At 47.1% G+C, this 17,910-nt stretch overlaps 1 protein-coding gene across 1 annotated transcript in view; it reads left to right on the top strand.

The window, feature by feature from the left end:
- The window catches only part of RPUSD4 (RNA pseudouridine synthase D4), a 105,979-nt gene that overhangs the window by 50,619 nt on the left and 37,450 nt on the right, over nucleotides 1-17,910 (top strand). Inside the window, exons 2-3 of the mRNA XM_078652677.1 lie at nucleotides 2,282-2,447; nucleotides 14,314-14,515. Coding sequence (XP_078508803.1) covers nucleotides 2,282-2,447; nucleotides 14,314-14,515 — 368 coding nt within the window. The remainder of the gene's footprint in view (nucleotides 1-2,281; nucleotides 2,448-14,313; nucleotides 14,516-17,910) is intronic.

The raw sequence follows: 17,910 nt of genomic DNA on the forward strand, positions 1-17,910 counted from the left end.
AGAGTGTTTGAAGTAGAAAGCAAGAGTACATTTTAGTTGTATTATAGTAACCAGGGTTGTTTTAGCGGCAAGCAACATTTCAGTTAGTAGTGTGCTCTAACATAGACAAAGCGATGTGTGTGATACATATAGCCAGGCATGTAAAGGCAAAAATCGAAACTGTTGCGCATGCACACAACTTGAAGTGTTTCTTGGTGCTTTAATCTTTGTGTCAATGTGGCTGGGCTCAGTGGCGTTTGTCACGTTTTTGCTGACCTTAGACTGATGAAAGACTGAGTCGACCCTTCCTCTGAGACTTTCAACTGGTGGGGGCAGCGCATACTGCTTAAACTGTGGGTCGCCTGAAGGTTAATGAGCAGTGCTAAATCATCCTGTGCGTGGCCATGTTTAGCCGACACGGGGGAGGTGAGGGACGGCGGGTGGGAAGACGTCATTGCAGGAGGCAGGTGTCACATTTCTAGTGGAGCCCCGTTGCTTGCTTTGCATGCACACAGCATGCGAGTAGTTTCGTCTGCTTCACGGCCGTCGTAAAGACTTTTCTTATCTGCTTGTTAAATAAACAAGCAGATAAGAAGTCTTCACAACAGCCGTGAATCAGGCGAGCCAGTCTGGCAAAAAGCCAAAGGGAGGCAACGATAAACCCTCCTTTCCAATGGGAAGCCAGCGTTTACCATAAACGCTGACGCTACCCAATGAAAATGAGGGGCGGGGCTCGAGTCCCCTTCTCGAAACTGACTTGTTTACTATAGCTCTCGCAGGCAAGGAGCGCATGCGCGTTCCAATGCCAGGCAAGACCTAAAAAGGGATGAAAAATATGCGTAATCTTCAATTCTGTGTTCTTAATAGAACTGAAACTTTCCTTCTTGATAGCTAGGAAATCTTTCATTCTACAAGCAGTCTTTATGCAGTTTTATGTAGCACAAACATGGTCCCTGGGCATTGAAGCACTTTGCATAGAAAAGACAAACCAAAATAAAAGTAAAAAGGCAATTGGACTAATCAACTCTAGTATGTAAAGGAGAATATGAGTTTGATGTCATAATGCTAGGAAAGCGGCCTAGGAATGACTAGCTCGGAAGTGAAAAAGTAAGACAGCTCTATGTCGAAATATAAACATCCACCGTAAAAAGTGGCAACCGAATCTGAGCAAAGGCCCTAAGGGAGAAAGATGTTTGATGAAAAGAAAAACGAGAGCCAGAGTGTTACATTATATTGTCAGTGGAGAGGAGGGCAAGATAGGTTGAGTCACCACATGGAGCATGAGAGTTTTAATCTCCTTATTGAATATCGATAGGGAGGAGGTTGATAGGCAGGAGGTCGGCAGACAGGAAAGCTTCACCTCTAGATTCTGCGTGGAACCCGCTGAGGCACACTTTCCCGTGTTACGTCAGCACAACTTCAAAGCTGCAAGTGATGATGGGTGATGACCACCAGTGGTACCTACACCTCTGTCTGTCTAGCCTGCTTAAAGTCATTATTTCAGATGCAAATATTTTATTGTCTTTTTAATGATGTGCTAGCAAAAGTGGGTAGAAAAATCCTACCACTTCAAAACCTTATTTGGACCCCTGATTTTATCACTTTATGTTCTGATTCTCCACTTTCTGGAAGCAATGTTGCTTAGCCTCATATATCAATATCCTCATTAACACAAGACTCATATTTTGGGTAACTTAAAAAGGAAACCGCATGCTAACCATAACCTTCGTGCTGATCACCAACACAGGAAACATTTGTGCCTACCTCAGCGTGATGATTGCGTTCATCGGAATGGTGGCATAACTAAGTTGGGTTTAGGTGCCACTGTTAGTTGTATACTTGAGTGTACAATGTATTCGGTTTTAGAGTTAATTACTTTTGAAGGATCTCCACCTTCTGGTTGTTTGCAAACTTCAGGGTGGGTGTCTAGCTGAGTTCAGGGTCAGATACTCCGGGTGAATGCCAACTTTATTTATTTTTTCATTTCTATTTTTTTACTTTAAGGCTGTTCTGCCCTGAATGATGGATAAGTACATAAAAGATGTAGTTTATTTAAGAAAGAAGCACACATTGTGTACTGTGACTTGGGTCCGGGATATTTTTGGGGAAGGCAATGTCTGCTGCAGGAGTGTTGGACACCTGTGGTAGTTGTGACCACATTAGGCTGTGTGTGTACCCAAGTTAGGGATCAGTATGCACTGGTGCTTGTATATATCAGAGGGTTGTAGTTTCCTGTGTGCCAAGCTTGGATCCACATCGTGTCTTAAGGGTATATTTTCTTTCTCTCGTCCTCTCTGAACAGGAGCATCTTAGCCCTTTGCAGCAGCGTGTGCAGGACCTGGTGCGGTACACTCAGCAGCTACAGAATGTCCACCCCAATGTTTTGGCGAAGAACCTCACCCGGGGCATAGTCTACCAGGATGATGACGTGGTGGTGATTGACAAGCCTTATGGTGTTCCTGTCCATGGTGAGAGTAACACTGGGGTAAGGGTATGGAAAAAAAACACTTGATGAAGAGTGTGGTAAAGGGAATATGGGGCATGACTGTGAGGAGAACCTTGGAGTAACATTAGTTAAGAAACCACTGAGGAAAGATTAATAAAATTAACAAGTGGACAGATCTAGTTAGAGGAACTATGGGAGGTGACAATGTATATCTAATGCAGTACGAAAGAAAAGCAAAGACACCACACAAAGAAAGAAGACTGGAGCAGGTACAGCGAAAAAACAAGCATTTGCAATGCAATAGGTCTCGCATTAGGAAAGTGTGAGCTATTGGTATTGCAAATGACACATTTTTTTAATATGTGTTGGCTTTGAAAATACAAAGCCAATAGCTTACACTTTCCTAATGCGAGTCCTTTTGGCTATTTATTTATAAAGGGCAATGCTTGTTGGTAACAAGCAAGGACAGTGCTATTGTGGTGCTGAGTGATGATGTGGCTGTCCCCGAGTGACGTGGTGGTGTCCCCGAGTGACGTGGTGGTGTCCCCGAGTGACGTGGTGGTGTCCCCGAGTGACGTGGTTGTGTCCCCGAGTGACGTGGTTGTGTCCCCGAGTGACGTGGTTGTGTCCCCGAGTGACGTGGTGGTGCCCCTGAGTGATGTGGTGGTGCCCCTGAGTGATGTGGTGGTGCCCCTGAGTGATGTGGTGGTGTTCCTGAGTGATGTGGTGGTGTTCCTGAGTGATGTGGTGTGTGAGGGTAGGCGAGGGTGTGTGAGGGTAGGCGAGGGTGTGTGAGGGTAGGCGAGGGTGTGTGAGGGTAGGCGAGGGTGTGTGAGGGTAGGCGAGGGTGTGTGAGGGTAGGCAAGGGTGTGTGAGGGTGTGTGAGGGTGACTGGGTGGGAGGGTGACGGAGTATGAGGGTGACGGGGGTGAGGTTGTGTGAGGGTGAGGGGGTGTGAGGGTGAGGAGGTGTGAGGGTGAGGAGGTGTGAGGGTGAGGGTCCAAAGTAAATGGTGGCAGGGCAGACATAAGATAGAGAGAAGAGACTGCGTGTCACTGCGTTGGTCAGTTTCAGAATCAGGAGGGGCAGAGTCGGCACAGTCTGCGAGGGATCAGCGTGTCTAGAGGCAAAGCATAGCGGATGTAGCATTGCAGCTAGCAAGTCGAGTGTTTTCAAGCTGAGTGTCCCTAGAGAGATGGCAACACAGCAACAGCATTTGAGGAGCAAGGCTACTGTAATAAACAAGCACGGTAGGCTTTCACTTTTGTCCAGAAACAAGCTCTCAGCATTGCTGGGGGGGAGGCCGGGTGAGCGGCAGCCTTTGAAGTCTGATGCCGAGGCACAGACAAATGGTGGTGCGCGATGTGCACGCGGGGGGGGTTGGGGCAGCCTTTGAAGTCTGATGCCGAGGCACAGACAAATGGTGGTGTGTTATGTGGCTGGCGATGGTGTGCACGCGCATAGATCACATGAACTGTATGCGATCCGCAGCCGTTTTGGTAGACTTTTCTTTTCCGCTTACTATAATCTCGCCGGAGCAATGCGCAAGCGCATTTGCTCAAGCGAGACCTAAAAATGTTCAACGCGAGTGCAGTAAGTGGAAGTCTTTGACTTTTATAGGTTCAATAACCATAAAACGGGGATTCTGGTGGAAATCCCCGGAGCAAATGCTGTGATGGGAAATCAGACTAAGGAGTTAGCAGAAGGATTAGTGGTCTACAAGTGCAGGGAGTGTACAAGAAAATTTTCTTCCAGGTGAGGCCCAAGTTTCCTCTCTTTCGTCACACTGCAGTGATTTTCAGATTGAAACCGCTCTCCCTTGCTCAGATCTTCGCATTGCTTTCTCTCTTTTTGCCAGTGTTGGTCAGTCTGCTGATGCCCTCCTCTCATTCCGCCACCTGCCTATAACCCCTTTCACCATAACTGTTGCACTCCTCATATTGTCCTCGATCACACAACTAATGTTTCTATTTTTCATCCTGGTAAACTAAGGCTCTGCTTTTACATATTTCTTGGTACGTCCACTCAAAAATTGGCTCCCCTGCGTTACCACTTGGTCCCCGTAAACTCCATAGTACTTGTTAATTAACTCAAAATGCATACAAAGCCATTATGTTGCACATTCAACACAGAGCTCTGGGCCATGTCTCAAGGGATTGGAAAAGAGCCACTTTCCCCAATATGAAATTCGGTAACCATTGAAACAAATATTTATTAGAGACTACTTCAAGCAACACAAACTCCTCTATATAAAAAGGTTTGAGCAGTGGGTATAAATCGGTTGCAGTGGCTTAAGATGGATGCTGGCCACCGTGTATTTATTTTGATTTTCTACTTTGAAATTAATATGTTTGTACTTTATGTTGATGGCATATTGTTATAATTTTTAATTTAATTTTTATAACTGGTGACTGGGCCGGTTACACCTCAATGCTCCTCCCATTCTTTTTCTTTACTATCATAGGCACTTTGCCCCTCCCCTTCTGTGATAGCATAATAGTTCTGCAGAACAAATGCACATAAGGGTTTTTTTCAGCCAAAAATACAGCAGGTTTTTTGTCAGATTAAAATGATGAAAATTGTTAATGTTCAATTTTTGCTCTCAGTTTGTGGCAGATAATGATTGCGTGGCAAACTGCACCTGTGTAAAACTTTGGCTGTCTTTAGAGCGATCATAACACATCGAGCAGTGTCCCTTTAGGCTTGGGGGTAAACCGTGGATGGGAGAGGTAATTTTATCTACCGCATTTCGTGCCCCTTTTTAGGTCGAGCTAGACGTAAGCAATGCGAAGCATTGCTAGTCTGCGAAGACATCTATAGTCACCCGTTTCTAGGAATGAGGACAAGAGGGTGCACGAGCGCAGATTGCACCTCGTGGGCGCGCACGGCGCCGTGCCCCTCTCCTGCCTCGGAAGCAAGCACCAACACGCATGCGCATACCCAGAGACACACACACACACACACACACAAGCACCCATGCACGCACCCATACATACAGAGAACCCACCCCCGCCGTCGCATACACACACATGCGCACACACACACTGCATACACACACTGCATACACACACGCTCCCCCCTTACCTCACCAGAGACACACACACGAGCGTACATACACACACGCACGCATACAGAGAACCCACCCCCGCCGTCGCATACACACACACACTGCATACACACACACACGCTCCCCCCCCCCCCCCTTACCTCACCAGGCTCTTCTTGTCCTGTTTTCATGTGGGCTCCTTCTGCCCGGCTCCCGATGGGCAGGCGGGCGGTGCCGGAGAAGCGACCAAGAACACTCTGCGCCTGCGCGGAAGTGCACGCGCCCGCCTGACGTCACTTGTTTTGCTTGTTTACTATTGGTAAGGATCCTGCGCCCCGCCCGGCACGAGTGCTTGTTAATGAATGTTGCTTACTTGATTCCTTTGATGGCACTTGCAAATGGGGAATGGCTTTAATTCTATTTAGTTGATGATTATATTTTAACACGTAAAGTAAAATATTTAACTCGTTTTCCTATGTACATATTTAGTTTAGTTTCTTAAACAAAAGAAAGTATGAACTATTTAGCTTCAGACCACAAACAGTTGTGAAACTGAAATATCTATTCAGGGCTCGTAAAAAATAAGATGATGCAGAAAACCCCAGAGAATAAAGGGAGGAGGAACGGGGTACCATTGCTTTCATTTTGCAGATAAGCATTGCTCCTTAGTACAACAGTTTTCACGGCTTGTTTGTCACAGTTAAATCGTACACTTTTCTATTTTATTTGAGTAATTCTTGATACTTTTATTTGAAGCTACTTATATAATTCCATGTTCTCTGCTGTAATTTTCCTCACCTTCACCTCTGGTCACCCACGCATCACATATTCATGTCATTTTTTATACTTCATCCTCTGAGAAGTTCTGCCTAGTTTATGCAGTCATAATTGATATATGTAGTAAAATACTTCAGAAATGAGAAGTGCGGTCCTGGAATACGACGCCACTGTTACGAAATCCATATCTAACTTGTGAAATTTCTCAACACGTGCTTTGTTCGTAATAACTCTTTTTACAAAACGTTTTTGTGCTCGGAAAAACGCTGAATTGTAGAAACTGGTTAAGAGTTTGATATGCAAATGCCAAATCTTATTTATGGCTCGTACTTTGGGTATACGTCGGCTCATCATTGCCTTTAATTTAGTGCGCTGCTATTGATTTAAAAAGTGTTACTTATATTTGATTTTCTTCTGTTCTGAGGGATTATTAGTTTTTTTCCAGGGCATCCTCTCGAAAATATATGGAATTTAGTGACGCTGTTTGCTGATATATTTATTTATTTATTTTAACAAGGAGAGGGATTAGTTTGTGGGCTTTTAGGAGGTCCAGCGTACATGCCCTAGATGCATTTAAACAAAGGAGGATACGAAGTTCCTAGGTGGACTGGTGGTCACCATTGTACTGCCATGACAGGTGCTGTCTGGCAGTGTGTTCCAGGGGGTAAGGAAAAGGATGGGGGGGAATTCTCCTTTCGGAACTACGGCTCTCACACACCCAGCAAGCTAGGTGTCACGCTTCAGCATATGAGCCTGCTCCTCGTTGGGCCAGCGCTTACCCCCTGGAACACACTGCCAGACAGCACCTGTCATGGCAGTACAATGGTGACCACTAGTCCACCTAGGAACTTCGTACCCTTCTTTGTTCAAAGGCTGTTCGCTGATGACATGCGTAAAGCTGTTGTTCCGGGAGGAACAGTGGTGGTTATTATGAAACTGCAATTACTTAAATACTCATGTAGGAGTCCAGGTTCTTCAGGTTTGGTTACTTTGGTAAACCCACACCTTTGGAAGCTATTATTAGAGACGTATGATGCCACTTGAAGTTGATTGAGGTGGTAACTATTTTTATGTTTCAGCTGTGGAAATGACATCAGCTAAAGCAGCAACTCTAATCAGTGGTAATATTTAGTTTATGGTGGGATCCAGTAAAGATTTAACACTTTAATGCCCACGTGTATCGTCTCGAATATTAAGTAAATAAAAAAACGGTTAAAATCAAGTTCTATGGCATTCCTGTTCCTATGGTGACTCAGTAAAGGGTAAAGCCAATCCTCCCAGAGGGAAACCTGAGAAAGAGCGGTTTAAACAGCAGTCCTGTAAGGTGCCATCAAACTGCTAACCATGCCCTATAATCCCAACTGACTGCTAAAAATATTGTTCTTCAAGCTGCTGAATGCTTGATAAAAGGCTTCCAAAAGTTTAACCGCATTACACCCATGCTACTTAACATTCACTGGTTCTCACTTCCTTCCCTCATACACTTCAGGATCAATCGCATGTTCAGCAAAACTGTCAAATAAAGGCACACCTCTTTACCTTTCTGCCAGGGTCAACAACTAAGGAGGGATCTGCAAAACTATCAGTTTCAGCCCTGGTAGGATGAAGGCCACAGTATGCAAGAAAGTGAAAACAGTAGTCTTCCACTTATTTTACCCTATTCTTTGAGTCCGTTGTCCACTCCTGCCGCAAACTATGCTTCTGCATCCTCTGTTGTTCTCGTGTCTGTTTCCGCGCGCGCACACGCGCATCTGTCTGTATGTGTACGCTTGGTTGCACGTGTATTTTATTTGTTATTTCACAACCCAGTGTTCAAATAATCCCTTCACACGTTCGCTCCCATTAAGAGTGCACGATTCAACCCCCATTCACACGCAATCGCATTCGTACGTTTATCACTTGATCTATGAATGTGATAGTCTGCGGAAGCTACAGTTTAAGCGGCCAGGTGCAGGCAGAACAGGATCATAATAGGTTCCCAGTCCCATTTCCTACTTGCTGGGACAAGTCACACTTTTAGTCAAAATGTAGGGAAACCACAGAACGGGGCTTCAGCTGGTCAGGCATCCTTATATGTTTGAGAATCATTTCAGTCAGCCCAGTTCTGGGGGAATATTGTCCTGAATATTACTTTCATAATGGGGACATCCTAAAGATATGAGTGTATTGTCCACGGTAACCGCAGGAGGGTTCCATAGTGCCTTGATATTAAGAACCTTCATTGAACCCACTCTGCCATTTGGGAATGAATGTACCTGTGCTACGCCAGGGTTGCACGAGAAATTGCTTGAATTATCCAGGTGGTTGTTCACGTCTGAGACATAAGGGATGAGAACCTCCCCTGATGCTGTCCACCCTCACACAACGCACCCTCATACACCGCACCCACACACACACACTGCACCCTCACACACACTGCACCCTCACACACACTGCACCCTCACACACACTGCACCCTCACACACACTGCACCCTCACACACACTGCACCCTCACACACACTGCACCCTCACACACACTGCACCCTCACACACCGCACCTTCACACACCGCACCTCACACACCGCACCTACACACACCGCACCTTCACACACCGCACCCTCACACACCGAACCTTCACACACCGCACCCTCACACACCGCACCCTCACACACCGCACCTTCACACACCGCACCTTCACACACCGCAACCTCACACACACTGCACCCTCACACACACTGCACCCTCACACACACTGCACCCTCACACACACCGCACCCTCACACACACCGCACCCTCACACACACCGCACCCTCACACACACCGCACCCTCACACACACCGCACCCTCACACAAACCGCACCCTCACACACACACCGCACCCTCACACAAACCGCACCCTCACACACACACGGCACCCTCACACACGGCACCCTCACACACGGCACCCTCACACACGGCACCCTCACACACGGCACCCTCACACACGGCACCCTCACACACGGCACCCTCACACACGGCACCCTCACACACGGCACCCTCACACACGGCACCCTCACACACGGCACCCTCACACACTGCACCCTCACACACTGAACCCTCACACACTGAACCCTCACACACTGCACACACTGCACCCTCACACACCGCACCCACACACACCCACACACACACCGCACACACCCACACCCACACCCACCCACACCCACACCCATACACTGTACCCACACACACACCGCACCCACACACACACCGCACCCACACACACACCGCACCCACACAGACACCACCCTCACACACACACTCTGCACCCTCACACACTCTGCACCCTCACACACTCTGCACCCTCACACACAGCTTATCTGTTATTTTCTTCATTCATTGGAAAGTTTACTCCCTTTAAGATCTGAACACAGCTGCCTGGTCCTGTTTATGGCTAATAGATCATGTCTGTAGCCACACTGCACCCTCACACACACCGCACCCTCACACACCGCACCCTCACACACCGTAACATTACACACACTGCACCCTCACACACACTGCACCCTCACAGACACTGCACCCTCACACACACACTGCACCCTCACACCACATCCTCACCCACCGCACCCTCACACACACCGCACCCTCACACACCGCACCCTCACACACCGCACCCTCACACACCGCACCCTCACACACCGCACCCTCACACACCGCACCCTCACACACCGCACCCTCACACACCGCACCCTCACACACCGCACCCGCACACACACCGCACCCGCACACACACTGCACCCGCACACACACTGCACCCGCACACACACTGCACCCGCACACACACTGCACCCGCACACACACTGCACCCGCACACACACTGCACCCGCACACACTCTGCACCCTCACACACTCTGCACCCTCACACACTCTGCACCCTCACACACTCTGCACCCTCACACACTCTGCACCCTCACACACTCTGCACCCTCACACACTCTGCACCCTCACACACTCTGCACCCTCACACACTCTGCACCCTCACACACTCTGCACCCTCACACACTCTGCACCCTCACACACTCTGCACCCTCACACACTCTGCACCCTCACACACTCTGCACCCTCACACACTCTGCACCCTCACACACTCTGCACCCTCACACACTCTGCACCCTCACACACTCTGCAATGGAACATGCACTCCAAATACCACTCAGTGCCACATAATTATATGCAACATAATTGCACACCTCATACATACACTCTACTCAATGCAACATAAATACACTTTATCTGTCTATCTATCGCCCTCACTCTATCGCCCTCACTCTATCTATCTATCTATTGCCCTCCCTCTATCTATCTATCGCCCTCCCTCTATCTATCTATCGCCCTCCCTCTATCTATCGCCCTCCCTCTATCTATCTATCGCCCTCCCTCTATCTATCGCCCTCCCTCTATCTATCGCCCTCCCTCTTATCTATCGCACTCACTCTATCTAGCTATCGCATCACTGCAGCATCACTCAGCACCACCACAGCATCACTCAGGGGCACCACAACATCACTATGTGCTACCACAGCATCACTGAACGCCACAGCATCACTCGTCACCACCACAACATCACTCAGCGCCACCACAGCATCAATATGTGCAACCATTCAACAACAACTGGTTCAAATATGTTCTCTCAATGTTTCAAGCTTTATTACAAATGTCACAAAAAGATGTTAATATTTCACTTCTGTTCTTAGATTTCCGTCACAATAAAATACAATGAACATAATCTTTAAATATTTACAAAAGCTATTGCCATTATAAATTACAATAACTTTTATTTCAGTATTAATTCTTAAAAAAATTAAAAGCCATTTTTATTTGTAATATCAATACATCTAGGTCACGTAAATACAACACATATTGCATTACAAATGCTATAGGTGTCACATATGCGAAAGTTAAAACTATTGGCATTGTAAATGACAAAGCTATTAATTTCGTTATTTTCAAAACCAACACATAAATAAAAAATGTGTCATTTACAGTACCAATAGCTCAAACTTTCCTAATGCGAGACCTATTGCATTGCAAATGCTTGTTGTGTCTTTCTTTCATCTGTCCTCTTAACGATATTGTCCTTCTGTCTCTCGGCATTTGTCTGTCTATCCACGTACCTATTTTCCCACCCCCCATCCTCCCCACTCTCCCTTACACTCCTTCGTGTTTCCTAAGATTTCTTTTTGTTTGTGCCCCTCTCTCTCTCCTCATGCCTCTTTCACGGAAATTCTGTCACTGTTTTTTCAGTCTTATCTCATTCCTAGATGTCTCACACATCATTTCTCACCTCCTGTCCCTTGCATCTTATTCCTCTGTCAGCTTGTGGCCTCTGTCCCTGCCAGCTTCTCCTTGCCCCTCTTCTTATGTGAGCACCCAGTCCCCCTTGAAGCCAAAACACTAGAGTACAGATAATGACCTAATAATGCTCTTTAATTGATGATTTTCTTTTTATTTAAAAGAATGGAGAACTTTTGTTGTCTCTGGCTTACCTTTCTTTCTTACCTAGCTAGATTGAACAGATTCATTTTCCGAGGCTGGTCCTCTGCCTAGTATAACTACCTCTTATGCATCTTCCCCTCTAGCATGTGCTTGCTCCTACCACTGCACTCCATACATTTAGCCACACTACCTGATCCTCCCCTCCCTTTTCTGTCTGCAGTTATACCTATTTCAAACTGCACCTCCCTCTCAATTTGGTCTATTTCTCATTTCAAAGTCTGCTCCTCTTATCTTTCCCCCTGCTCATGAACCTTGTAAGTCATGCCTCTCTCACATCTCTTTTGGTTTAAGCACCTATCCCAGCACACACCATTCAATCAATCAATCAGGGAATTGTAAGCGCGCTACTCACCCGTGAGGGTCCCAAGGAGCTGCGGGGATTGGGGGGGGGGGGGGGGTCCGCAGGTCTGTTTAGCCAGGTCTTGAGATTCTTCCTGAAGGTGTTCAGGGAGGGGGTGCGCCTGATATCTGCCAGTAGCGCATTTCAGGTCTTGGCTGCAATGTGAGCGAAGGATCTTCCGCCAGCTCTGGCTCTAGGGATGCGAGGGGTTTCAGCCAGTGCGAGGTTGGAGGATCGGAGGTTTCTTTTGGGTACGTGGAAGTTGATTCTGTCGTTGAGGTATTTGGGTCTGTTGTTGTGGAGGCATTTTTAGGCATAAGTGAGGATTTTGAAGCTGACACTTTTCTCCACGAGGAGCCAGTGGAGTTTTCATCCAGTGGAGTTTTTTAGTAGGTGTTAGCTGATGTGTTCGTGTCGGGGGATGTTGAGGACGAGTCTGGCAGCGGTGTTCTGTATAGTCTGGAGCTTGCTGAGTAGGGACTTGTTTATGCCTGTGTATAGTGCGTTTCCATAGTCCAGTCTGCTGGTGATGAGTGCGTGGGTGACTGTTTTCCTTGACTCAGGGGGGATCCATTTAAAGGTCTTCTCGGCGGTGAGTTTAAGGCAGCTGCTGGTCATCCAGACTGCGACGTCTTGCATTCCTTTCTGAAAGTGGTTTGGCAGTGGTGGAGTCTCGAGTGAGGGGGAAGGATGAGCTGGGTCTTGTCGGCATAGAATACAATGTTGAGAATGTGTTGTCGTACGATGGCTGCGAGGGGGGGTATGTAGATGTTGAAGAGGGTTGGGTTCAGTGATGACCCCTGTGGGACTCCGCAGGTGATTTCCGTGGGGTCAGGAGGAAAGGTGGTAGTCTGATTCTCTGGCTTCTTCCAGTGAGGAACGACCCAATCCAGTCCAGGACTGTTCCTTGTACTCGGGGCCGGACGGGGCGTAGCGGGCACCGGGTGTTTCCCCGGTGGGCCGCCAAGGTGGGGTCCAGTTTTGGGACCCTAAGGGGCCGTTTTTGTTACAGGGATGTATTTGTAGCATAGCTGCAATATCGGCCCTGTAACAAAATCGTCCGCAACCGGCCCTGGCAAACAGCTCTGCCGTCCCTCCGGAGGGCCAGCTAAGCACTTTGCCAGGGCTGGTTTTGCTTCCCAGTCCTGCCCTGCTTGTACTCCAGCATTGTGTAGTCTGGCCACTAGTGTGCGGTGCGAGACGGTGTCGAAGGCCGCTGACAGGTCAAGTAGGATTGTGGAGTGGCCTTGGTCCAGGAGGGTGCGGGTGTCGTCTGTGGCGATGAGTCTGGCGGTCTCTGTGCTGTGGGTGCTTCGGAATCCTAATTGGGGCGTTCTCTTCGATGAATCGCGTCAGTTCCCTGTTGACCGTTTTCTCTGCAACTTTGGCTGCGAAGGGGAGGAGCGAGATGGGCCGGTAGTTCTTGAGGTCGATGGGCTTCTTGAGTTGGGGGCCTGACTTCTGCGTGCTTCCAGTCGTCTGGGAACGTGCCTGTTTTGAAGGTGGTGTTGATGGTGCATTGCAGTTCGGGTGCGATGGCGGCTGCGGCTCTGTGGTAGATGTGAGGGGGCAGGGGTGGGTGGGGGCCCCCCCGAGTGGATGCCTTTCATGGTCGAGGCTGTGTCTTCAGTCGTGATTGGTGTCCAGTTGGAGATGGTGGGTAGGCTGGTGTCCTTTGGTGGGGGACCGGCTGTGGTGTCTGGAGTATGGTCGGTGAAGTTGTTGTAGGGGGTGTTGATCTTGAGGTGAAAGTAGGTTCCAAGCTTGTCACCGAGGTCTTGGGACGGGGTGATGTCTGCGACTCCGCTGCATGGGTTGGTGAATTCCTGGATGACACTGAAGAGTTCCTGGAGTTGGCGAGGATTTTGTTGTGAATGAAGTTCCTCTTGATGGTTCTGATTTGGTTGTGGTAGTCCGTCATGACGTCTTTGTAGGTGGAGTAGTTTTCGATTGTCTAGGTGTTTCTCCAGTTCTTCTCCAGGCGTCTGCAAGTATGCCTGGCTTCTTGGAGAGTGGTGGTGTACCAAGTGGCTTTCCTGGGGCGCTGTTTGTCGGGGTTGCTTAGCGGGGTGAACTCATCTGCGCAGTTGGAGATTATGTCCTCTTTGACCTCACTGCCCTCCCTCTTTGCATGGTTCATGCTCCTGGATATTAGATTTAATTTTTGCCTAACTTTCACTGTCATCACATCTATTTTCTCTCCACAGGCGGCCCTGGTGTAAAGAATAGTGTGTCTGATGTGCTGCCAATCCTGGCTAAAATGCTGTTTGGGCTACGAGCAGACCCTCTGCGGCTCTGCCATCGACTGGACAAGGAGACTACTGGGGTGATGGTGTTGGCGCGCAGCGAGGAGGCTGCAAACTACATTCACAAACTTTTCAAAACCCGTCAAGTGCAAAAGACTTACTGGTATGTACCCGAGCTACAAAGAGGCATGCAAATGCACACATGTACTACCAGAACTTATTAACATATTACTCCTGTCTTAAACAAGCTGCCCATGAGGCCTTTCATGCTCCATATAAGCCTTATGCTGGGGGTTCCAAAACGATGTCCGAACCCTTAAATTGGCTCATCAGCCTGTTCTTATAGGAGTAGCCTCTGAATATATCTGTAAGGCAATCATTTCACTGAATAGCCTTTAGGACGAGTACAGGGCAATAAAATGAATCCATACGAGAGCTGACATGCTCTCCTAGGCGGAATATCCTCAGAAGACAGGCTTTGGCATTGGTGACGTCTGCCCTCTCCTCATGCCAAGCTCCTTCTCAAGATCCCATGGTTCAGTTGGAAACATTATTTCTTGGAAAAATAAGGATGAAAAAGGAATCCTGCTAATTTTCTTCACTTATAAAAACGACATTGAACACGTGGAGCAAATTGGGTAAGTCCATGGGGGTAGTTTGTGTAGTCCAGCCTCGACATAAACAGCTATGGCTATCCATCATGTTTGTTCATCTCAAGTCTTAAAATGGAAAAATACAAGTTCAGCACTGCAAAAAACAACGGGCAGGCTACACAGAGATGCAAGGGTCAAAGTCCTTTGTGCAGTGTTCGGTTTAAGAAAAAATAACCTTTTTGCTGGCAAATGCCAGCTCTGCCTAAATTGTCTTACATCGTAGCCTGTTCATTGTTGGGTGGGAAGTCGCTTGGGAAAACTGAGGAAGGGTGAGAAGGTGTAAACTAGAATCTTTGTATGTCAATAAAACTGGTATAATAATTGCGATCTCTAAAGGGTCTAAATTTTAAAGAGCCATGTCTAGTTGCAAGAATGAGGACAAACATTTTTCTTCAAAGCACATTGTCCCAAATATTTACTTAATAGTATAGGAGATGGCCCATGAGAGATGCTTATATAATAATATACAACTTAAAGTTCTAGCACATTAACGAAGAGCATTATTACTTTGCATTCACATGAAACCTTCAGAATGTTGTTTATCTGACGAACATTGGGTGCATAGCAGAACAAGCATTTGCAATGCAATAGGTCTCGCATTAGGAAAGTTTGAGCTATTGGTATTGTAAATGACAATTTTTTTATTTATGTGTTGGTTTTGAAAATAGCGAAATTAATAGGTTTGTCATTTACAATGCCAATAGTTTTAACTTTCACAAATGTGACACCTATAGCATTTGTAATGCAATATGTGTTGTATTTACCTGACTTAGATGTATTGATATTACAAATAACAATGGCTTTTAATTTTTTAAAAATAATTAATACTTAAATACAAGTTATTGTCATTTATAATGGCAATAGGTTAAACTTTTGTAAATAACTTTCGTGAAGATTATGTTCAGTGTATTTTATTGTGACAAATCCAAGTACAGAAGTGAAATATTAACCTCTTTTTGTGACATTTGTAATAAAGCTCGAAACATTGAGAGAACATATTTGAACCAGTTGTTGTCGAATGGTTGCACAGATTGATGCTGTGGTGGCGCTGAGTGATGTTGTGGTGGCGACGAGTGATGCTGTGGCGTTCAGTGATGCTGTGGTAGCGCATAGTGATGTTTTGGTGCCCCTGAGTGATGATGTGGTGGTGCTGAGTGATGCTGTGATGATGCGATAGATATAGTGAGGGCGATAGATATAGTGAGGGCGATAGATAGAGTGAGGGCGATAGATAGATAGAGTGAGGGCGATAGATAGATACAGTGAGGGCAATAGATAGTGAGGGCGATGGATGGATAGATAGATAGATAGATAGAGGGCGATAGATAGTCCATCCACCTCCTATTCCACTTAAGCACACAACTGTCAGTTTATAGCTAGTTGGGTACAGAAGACGTATGCTATGTTTTTTCCTGTTTTTTTCCAATACGTTTGGAATAAGTAGGGCCCAAAGGCAAGACCTATAGGCTTTGGCAATGCGGATTTAGGGTGAGGCCATGGCCCTATACCATGGTGACAGGAAGGAGATTAAAATGCACGTTAGTCGAAGCAGTTACATCTGTGCAAATTACACAGCAGCTTTATAAGTGTTAATTAAAACGTTGGGGAGGCAAATCGAAACGCTCCAAGCAGCCAAAGCCCACATTCAACCTAATACAGAACCATATATGAAGAGAAGCCATTCCCCTCTAATGTTCACATGAACAGAGTGAATCCTACTATCCAGCTGTTTCTGCTCCATAAATTCTAACCTGCGTCCAACTCTTGCCATCAGAGGCATCATGTTTTCCTGTGCGAGAAGGTAGTAGAGTCGTACTGTTTTTTTTCTAGCAAATTGTTTCCTAGTATTTACAATGGAAAAAGCAAAATTACCAGAATGCAGGAGAGAAAACTAGTCACACGCAGCGTGTGCATCTTGAGCTCCCATGTGCAACACAATTTGCACTGCTGACGAGGGTACACTGGGTGCACATCCGGGCCATAGTGGTAATTGTGACGGATACCAAACCATGATACGTAAATGTAATACATCTTTTTAGAGTGTAATTTGCATTAAGATGAGAAACATATCTAAAATACTCCTTCTACGCTGATAATTAGTTTATAACAAAATTTGACTTGTGGCTGCAGTGGCCCGGATATTTAAAGTTATCAAACGTCAGGCGGCAGAAGTTCACCAAACCTGTTTATTTCGTTGCATTCTGGTACTTTTAGCTTTACCTAACCAGTAATGTATTCAGGACTACAAGTACCAGAATGCACAGAAAGAATAGGAGGTTGTAATCTGCACCTGGCACAGGACCGCTGCTGGCCTCTGCAAACAGATACCCAACCATTCCAGCCCACTTCAGTGAAACGCTGGCGCAGCCTTTCACCACCGAATGCTCCTCATTTCAACATTCCGGCAGAGCTCGAAGACCTATGTAATGGAATGTGATATTTCTATAGTCTCTGCACGCTCCATTTTTCTAAGGATTCCATGAAATGCAATATTTAGTGTGGGGCTGCCGCCGACTGGACTCCGCGGTAATGTACATTTCCACAGGTGGGAAACAGTACTAACCCGATGTAGCCTGCCTGTGCACGCCCGTGAGCTGCAAGCGCCGCTGCTGCGTCTCTCCTCCGCTTCCAGCACCATTGCTGGTTCCGACAGTGAAGGCAGCCACATCAGCTTGTCCAATGAAGGCCAAAAGAAGCCCAACCAAGAAAATTCACCGCCGCGGCTCAGGTGCCGGGCGAGACACAGGGAGCCAGGCGGGACTGCCCGGGACTGCCTGCTCGAGGGTGGGGCCACCAGCACAGACAGGAAGCGGACGGGAGCCTACCCCGCGCTCCTGTGAAGAGAAGGGAGCAAGCGTGTGACCCAGCGGGGCTCCCGTGCTAAGGGAGAGCCCCGCCTGCTGCT

Source organism: Lissotriton helveticus, chromosome 7 (genome assembly GCF_964261635.1).
Source record: "Lissotriton helveticus chromosome 7, aLisHel1.1, whole genome shotgun sequence".
Lineage (NCBI taxonomy): Eukaryota > Metazoa > Chordata > Amphibia > Caudata > Salamandridae > Lissotriton > Lissotriton helveticus.